At 35.2% G+C, this 8595-nt stretch overlaps 1 protein-coding gene across 3 annotated transcripts in view; it reads right to left on the bottom strand.

Annotated features, from left to right (window-relative positions):
* Nucleotides 1-4525: 4525 nt before the first annotated feature.
* kif2a (kinesin family member 2A) overlaps nt 4526-8595 on the bottom strand; it is a 146304-nt gene continuing 142234 nt past the window's right edge. For all 3 annotated transcript variants that reach the window (XM_039758702.1, XM_039758703.1, XM_039758704.1), the window contains one exon: nt 4526-6164. In XM_039758702.1, coding sequence (XP_039614636.1) covers nt 6079-6164 — 86 coding nt within the window. In that variant the 3' untranslated portion in view covers nt 4526-6078. The remainder of the gene's footprint in view (nt 6165-8595) is intronic.

Below are 8595 nucleotides of genomic sequence, written 5' to 3'. Positions count from 1 at the left end.
TTTAATGGATAAGCGTATCAGAAATCTGTTCCTTCTTTTCTGAGTGCTCATTTTATAACAAATAGAAAAGATCCTAATCAATTTTTAGCTAAATGAAATAACAAGCATACAAATGAGCCACGTGTGACGAAATCCATGCTTAAGCTAGAGTAACAGCAGTCTTGAGATGACAGAAGTGAGCAGCAGCAAAAGATTTGTCACAACGATCCAGCAGGAATGCTGCTCATGTGTGCCACCTAACCCTCATGTGTATCTCAGCAATCGAGTGGCAAGCTAGCAACGTGGCATATTTTACACGCTTTATAACAACATTTAAGTGCAATTACTGAACCATTGAGATAATCATCATTAATATTTTATTTATTTTGCTGCAAAATTTCTCGGAATTTCTTAATTTGATCTCTTACGAAAAGGAGCTTCATAAGCACTAGATGATAAATAATACCAAAACAACCGTCTTTCTGCCACAATAAGCAGGTCATAGGTATCAGATATGGTTTTTACTTGTTTTATGCATGTAACATATATGTTTATCACACTTCAGTGCAAGACCAGTAGAACAGCTAGTGAATATACTGTAAAAAAAATAAAAATGCCCATTTCATGCAAATCCGACATTTAGAAAATAAGAACTAAATAAGCTAAGATTTCTGTAATAGTCACACAATGTCACTGTGCTGGCTCAAAAAGTATTGCATTTTTATACAGTATAGATTGGAATCACTTTATTTATTATCACCTTAACAATAAAAGTCAGTGCATACACAATAGGTTGCAGTATATATCAATGAAGCACGTCACACAATAACCAAAGGCTTCTTTTCCTTCTCAATAGAATATGGAATACTTAGCTTTAGGCACAAAGACAAGTATCAGGAACCCTAGGAAAGTACCTTCATGCCATTCAAACAGCTCTGTAAGCATACGAGTTGCCAAAGAAACATTTCTTAAATTACTGCAAATAAAAAAAATAATGTTCATTATAATATGCCTCAGTTTCAAAAATGTCTTTTTTTTAACTACTGTAGAGGCGGTACATCAATGAAATACTTTTTTGCATGTCTCACATCAATGACAACAATCAAAATAACAATGAATATAACATCATAAATCAAATAATATATACATATATGTATATTTATACACACACACTGTATATTTGGGAGGCCAACTACAATCCTGGAGCGCCACAGTGGCTACAGGTTTTCATTCTAAACATTTTCTTAATTAGTGACTAGTTTTTGCTTTTAACTAACTTCATTAATTTGCTATTTAAAACTCAGACCCTTTAAATCAGGGCCAAGCAACATCAGTCCTAGAGGGCCGCAGTGGCTTCGAGTTTTTGTTCCAACCCAATTGCTTCATTAGAAATCATTCATACTGATGAAGCACTAATTTCTCAAGTAACATTTTTCTGCATCTTTTTAGTGATCATCAGAGGTGACTGTGTGCAGAGGGTGCAGACCTATAAATATCTGGGAGTGCAGCTAGATGACAAATTGGACTCGACTGCCAATACTGATGCTCTGTGTAAGAAAGGTCAGCGCCGACTATACTTTCTTAGAAGGTTGGCGTCCTTCAACATTTGCAATAAGATGCTGCAGATGTTCTACCAGACTTCTACGCGGTGGTGTGCTGGGGAGGTAGCATAAAGATGAAGGACGCCTCATGCCTGGACAAACTTGTTAAGAAGGCAGGCTCTATTGTAGGATTAAAGTTGGACAGTTTAACATCTGTGGCAGAGCGACGGGCACTAAGCAAACTCCTGTCAATCATGAATAATCCATTGCATCCACTTAACAGTGTCATCTCCAGACAGAGGAGTAGCTTCAGTAACAGACTTTTGTCACTGTCCTGCTCCACTGACAGACTGAGGAGATCGTTCCTCCCCTACACTATGCGATTCTTCAATTCCACCCGGGGGAGTAAATGCTGACATTACTAAAAGTTATTGTCTGCTTTTACATGCATTTTTATTACTATTTAATTTAATATTGTTTTTTGTATCAGTATACTGCTGCTGGATTATGTGAATTTCCCCTTGGGATTAATAAAGTATCTATCTAGTGGTCTTGCTTGTTAAGATTGTGAAGCCTTAAATGGCATATTTTAGCCTTAAACAGCTGTATTCATTTTTTTAACTGCTCCTTATTAGCAATAAAATGCAAATGACAAAAGGTAGCAGCAGTTCTACATCCAGCTTGTCCCCATTTCTACCTGTGTGTATTCTTCATTCACTATTTTGTTTAACTATGAACTCAGAAGGAAACTAAAGAGAAAGTGAAGAACTGAAAATTAGTCATCCATTTTAGGCCTCAAATCACTTGGATGATAACATGTATCATTAGAAAGAAAAAAAATCTATGATTTAAGAATGAAATGGCATAGTACAGTAAAAAGACTAATATGCCATCTCATTAAATAAGATCTATTATTGGTGAGGATTGGCTTCTAATTAAGCAACTGGGTGAGAATACAAGCCTACAGCCACTGCGGCTCTCCAGGATCAGAGATGTCCACCCCAGATAAATATATGATACATGAACACGCAGTTATCAGTACAAGTAGCTGTTGTGTAGATTTATGAACTCTGGACAAAATGTGTCCCACTAATCTATCAGCTTCAATACTAATGATTCTGCACCATTTTGATAGAATGCAATAATGATAATAAATCTGCCTTTCTAAGGCAACCTGTGTAATGCATGTTCTGAGCAGAAGGCAACTGGGTGCCAATAAAATTCTGTGCGGCCTTCACCACCATCTGTACTGGACTCAAATGTACACCTACTGACGTTGGTGAGCACAGATGTAGGCTTCTTAACTTACCTTAAACATCTGAGGAAGAAAAATTGTTGGCAAGCCATCTTGATGACAGCTGAGATGTCCTCTTCATAGCATCACTGATTGTCACTCCAAAAAAATGTAAAGCTGCTGACCCTGTCCACAGTATCATCTCCTATACAGATTACAACAAGGCCTCCCTCCCACATCCCGAATTCTTTGACTAGCTGCCATGGCTTTGCTGGTATTAAGAGTGAGATTCTTGCCCTGGCAGCATTATGCCACTAGGACATTCTCTTCTGTAAGGCACCTCATTAATTTGGGTGATCTAACCTATGCTGTGATGTCATCAGCAAATTTAATGATCAGAGTTTAAGCTGTGTCTGGCTACACAGTCATAGGTGAATGAGAGATACAAAAGGGGGCTCAGCACACTACCCTGTGATGTGCCTTTGTTAAAGATCAAAATGAAGAAGTTGTTCACACTAATTTAAAAACCAGTACTATATTCATTAGCTTTAATGATACTCAATATTAAATGTTGAGCTGTAGCCTATTAACAGTGCTCTGTCATAGTGGTTTACACTTTCCAGGTGTGCCAGGATGGAATGAAGTGAAACCACTGTGGAGTGGTTTTAAGGATACCAGACTATAAAAACTCCAAATGATATACTGTTTAATGAGTCCCAGCACCAGCTTCTCAAAGCTTTTCATCATAATGGGAGTGAGTACCACTGGTCTGTGGTCATAGAGATGGTTTGGCACCATCTTAATAGAGATAAGCCAATTGTACTGAGTATACATGAAAATAACCTCAAACTTAAACCATCTAAATTCAAAAAAATCTTAAAAATCATACCAGCACAGCACCTATAAAACAGATCACTATTAAACTTAATAAAACAATGTTACAATGAAGATTTTATAGAAAGAATGGAAAGTCACTCACTAATGAAAACATTCCACTTCATACTGATCAAAACATGGACTAACACATATCCTACTAGGTTCTGGCTTTCTAAAATCTACCCAATACTAGACAACACCTGGCACCAGGTTCCCTTGGCCAAATTCGGGCATTGCCCTTCATTCAGATTCTAATGGATGTTTTTACAATCCTGTTGGAGGCACTCAGCATTTCAATATATAATCAACAACTACTGCAATTACCGGAATTGTCTTGGATGAAACACCTTTTCTCTAAGACTACTAAGGAGAAAGAGTTATATAAAGTAGGCAGAGCACTAAAATGTTGTATTGTATCTCATTTCATCACCTAAAACCACTTCTCCTTTTGAGGGTTGCCGTGGCAGAGGAGAAGCAGGTCAGACCAGACTTTCCCTGTCCAGAGCTCAGCCTGAAACACCAATGTGGACCCATCTTATGGGATCACCACTTGCCAGATGAAGGGCATGGGTTGGGTGTGATGTCAGTTTAGTTTTGTTTTGTAATGTAAGGTTTTATCGTAACGCGTTGATTTCTGACAACAAAATAAAGAGATTAAAAATAAACAAGTAGCTTAAACCACTTGTACGTACTACAGATCTAGAAAATTTGTGAATGATCAGTTATGTACAGATGCTAAAGCCCCACTCTATATTACTAGTTAAGGGTACTTGTATGTATCAGTCCCTACTCTTAACTTTCTGGAAAAAAAAAATTGCATTATTTGTTAATTCTTAAAAAGGAACAAGTATACCATCTCTTAAGAATACTCAAACAAAATGAACAGAGTACAATCTGATTTTTATACATTTATTTTACTTCCAATTCTCAACTGTATAACATATTATACAATATTACTTCAAAGTGATACCTTCTTCTACCTTTGTGTAGTTACCTGGCCACCGGTCCTTTTCTGCTGCATTTTCCAATATCACACATTTCTATAGTTTGACAGTGGTTGTGAATTCTGCTGTAAATTACTTTTGCTAGCTATACAAATTACATAACTGCTGAGGATGGCTAATTGTAATACATATAATCTCCATCAGAATATTGGCTCAAGTTAAAAAAATATGAAATCTTTGTAAAACAGAAATACAATACAGAAGCCCGTAAACTGAGATATATAGCATATCTCTTCAAATCAAAAATATAACACTGGAGACTTAACCTTAGATGTATTGTGTGTCTACATAAGTGTTTACAAACCTTTTTTAAAAGGTTAAATAAAGAGCCTTCAAAGAAATATAAATGTAAAATTTATCAGTTAAAAACAGCAAAAATGGAAATTTGTTAAATTTATATTATGTGGAAATATTTTTTTTAGGTTTGTTTCATGTTCCTGGGCTCTGCTGTAAACTGTAAAGCACAAAAAAACTCCTCTATCAATCTCTTTTTAAAAGAGTGAAACCAAACAACTTGATTCTATCTGCTACATTGATTAAAAAATGCAATATAAATGCATTCCAAAACAAACAAATGAAACTTTACATTTTGAATCAGCATTACATCTAGTGCACAGACTGCAGAACATTGTAATGTTTATTTGTACACATCGTCCCCAAAGTCAGTGTTAATTATACAGTAACAGTTCAGTTTAACAAATAAACCATTAAAATGAGATGTAGACCACTTTAAGAATTTAAAAACAAATAAAATGTTATGCTTCTACATACCATGACAATTACCAATGACAGCTCTCCTGTGAAAACAATCCTTTGTGATATGGCACATTATTGGATGTAAAGTAATTACATGAACACAAAGTAAGATATTACTGGGAAACAAACTTACACTGACTAGGAATGTGTTTTTCACTTAAGACTGTGGTTATGACGTAATTTATCAAGTAACCGAAGCCTGGCCTTATAGCAATATTGCTATTACACAGCATGGTTACATGAACAGGTTAAGGTATCCTGGGAAAGTATTTTACAGTCACTAATGTTTGTGCATGCATATGTTTCCAAAAGTGTCCAATCAGTCTTCAATTAAAAAGTCTCAGTATGCCGAACGAAAACAAAAATAGCATGGAAGTCAAAAGTCCACATAAGGGTTCTTAAAAAAAAGTTTTTAACACATTACAATTTGTATTAGTAAAATAAAAAATATATATATATCTCAAAGTGCTTCAGAGATCCTAACTCTGCATGTTGTGCTGTCGGATTAGAAGCATCTGCTGTAGCGCGGGAGTGTTCACGTATAACTGAATATGTTCCAACAAGGAACTGTAGATCACTTCTTTTGACATTCAAGTAGCCATGATCTCATAACCATTGTAAGAATTTCAAACTGACACAACTGTTTAGTTTCTTGTTTTAATAATTCCAGTGAGCACATCTGTATTGCTTAAAGGGCACGTGGTCTTTTAGGATTAATCTGCTTACTGGCTTGTTCTTCCTCTTGCAAAGCTGCACGAAATGATTTCACTTTGTCTGTTAAACAAGACAAAAAAAAGTGAGAGAATGTATTGGTTTTGTATACAACCTGAAATTTATTCTGAAAAATGAAACTGCTAACTGCTTAAATAAAAATAAGACCGTGCAAATGTCATAATAAATTCAAAGTAAAGTTGTGTAAACATCCTTTTAGATTTGCCAATTTCTTTTTTAGTATTTCTTACACCCTCAGACTCAATACAGATATGCTATTCAGCAATTAATTCCCATCATATTGCACTTAATTAAACTTAAATCTACTCCTATGTAATGCAAAATTGACAGACTAACTCACTCACTCACTCAACAAAACACTATTCCCCATGTAGTTAAAAAGGTAGGGTGGTATATCTAGGGCACTAGATGTCCGCTAAGAAACTGTACTTCAATATATCAATATTTAGGACTAAATTATGGCATTTCTTGACAAGTTTAAACACTTGTTTGGCTCAGCTAAGGAGTCCTCTCTAAACCTGTTTTTTTCTGCATAACGCTTAAAATGTTCAATGCATTGCATGGCCCACAAAAATGGACAGCCTACAAAAGTCAGTACTGTATGTAGTAAGTTAAATGTAGGCCACTATTCAGTGTATATTACTTTTGATCTAAACCCTCCAAATCATTTTAACAGTACAAGTTTACATTTAATTCTGATTGAAGTTACCTTTTTTACAGGCTGTACTACAGAGTAAAATCATATGTATACCCCAAATTCCCATTAATCCTTGATTCAGTTTCCTGAAAAATTGTATTTTCCAATGAGTTTCAATAAAATCAAAGGTCAGCTAGGAAAAAGCAGAACTCACCTACTGCAGAAATGTTTTTAATGGTTCTATAACCAAGGCCCATTGTCTTATTTGTGCATAATGCTACATAAAGATGAGCTGTCACACAATTTTCTTCCTACCCTTTATGTACAACTGTGTAGCACAAATGACCTATCACAGACAACTATACATCATTGAAAAGGTCTAAAACTAAGCTACCCAAGTACTTCACAGTATGCGGTTCAATACAGGTGGGATCTCTGATAAAAGTAAGATTCACTCAGCTGTGACACACTGCTCATACGTGCAACTGTAACCATGATGTTTTAGATAAAGGAAAAGACTAACCTATAAAATAGAAAACTAAAAACATGAAAATTAAACATTCAATTCATTTTACATATATAGATGTGTTTTTGTTTACACAGTATCCTGTAAAGGTCCTTGGTTGCCAATGTAGTATTGCACTTATTTTGGCAGTGAAACTACTGGAAATGGTTGCTCAAGCTTCAAATGGAAACCAGAACAAAGCTGACTACACTACTGTTTATATTTTGAATAAGACTAAAGCATTTAGTCTGAGCATCACTAACCTATATGCTACCTGGGCAGGCACTGGTATTTCTTGTTTATATCCTAAGATAAGATGCACCAAGTTACAATACTGATTGGAATACTATGTAATAAACCATAGAATGATTTAGTCATACACTAGGATTCAGTTTTGTATGTTTTATTTTACTCTTGCAAGTTTCCTCATGCTGTGGTTTTAATAACCTACTTCATTTAAGTAATTGTTAACTACCTCCAAAAAAATGCATGACAACATGTGGGACTGACATTTTTTAAATTTGGTTGTATATGCAAAATGACTGCTTTAATTTGAAGCTTTTAGTTTTAAAGTACATTTTATATAATATAAATTGCTCAATAATTGTATAATTTAGGACGTTTTTTTTCTTTGTATGAAAAATTTTTTAAATATCAACACTCTTAAAATTCTTTAACAAAGCGCTAAAAAATGTTGTCTCCTTAGAAGTACTGAAAAGAATTATCAGTATGGACCACAAATCATTGTAGCTCGGACCACTTAATATGAAGTTCTGTCTATGTTGTGAATAATTATTACTACAACTGTACTTGGATGTGGAAGATTGTTAAAAGTACACATGACATTCTGGTATTGCAGTATTTCCTGGGTGGGTAAGTGGAGATCAGATGGCCAAGTTTACTGTGATCTCATGGAAGAATTCTAAAAGTTTTATCTTCCACTCATTCACTGGGACCATACTGTTTATAAGGTGTCTTGGACACCCACACCATTAAGGCTTACTGAGGGCTCGGGGATATAGAGACACCAGGGTTCCCTTTAATGTATTCTAACCTGGAGTATCAGTACCGAGATAAAGGTAGACCCTGACAATGGAAGTAATTCCAGAGCCCAGTGTAGGAAAGACAGACTAGGGCAAAAGCTCTGTAATGGTAAAGTGCTTGAGAAGTGAGAAATTGCAACGGCCACATCAAATTGAGGGTTCAAGCCTTTTTAAGAATGTCCAGAAAAGTAGCAGTTTTGTTGTTTTGCCTTTTACTTCATTCTGTTGATACTACTGATTCTAATCTATATCACTAGTTGAATTAAAAAAAAACAAAAACACTTTTTT

This window comes from Polypterus senegalus, chromosome 7 (assembly GCF_016835505.1).
Source record: "Polypterus senegalus isolate Bchr_013 chromosome 7, ASM1683550v1, whole genome shotgun sequence".
Classification (NCBI taxonomy): domain Eukaryota; kingdom Metazoa; phylum Chordata; class Cladistia; order Polypteriformes; family Polypteridae; genus Polypterus; species Polypterus senegalus.
Note: the sequence above shows the minus strand (reverse complement) of the source record. Positions and strands in the feature narration are given on the sequence as shown.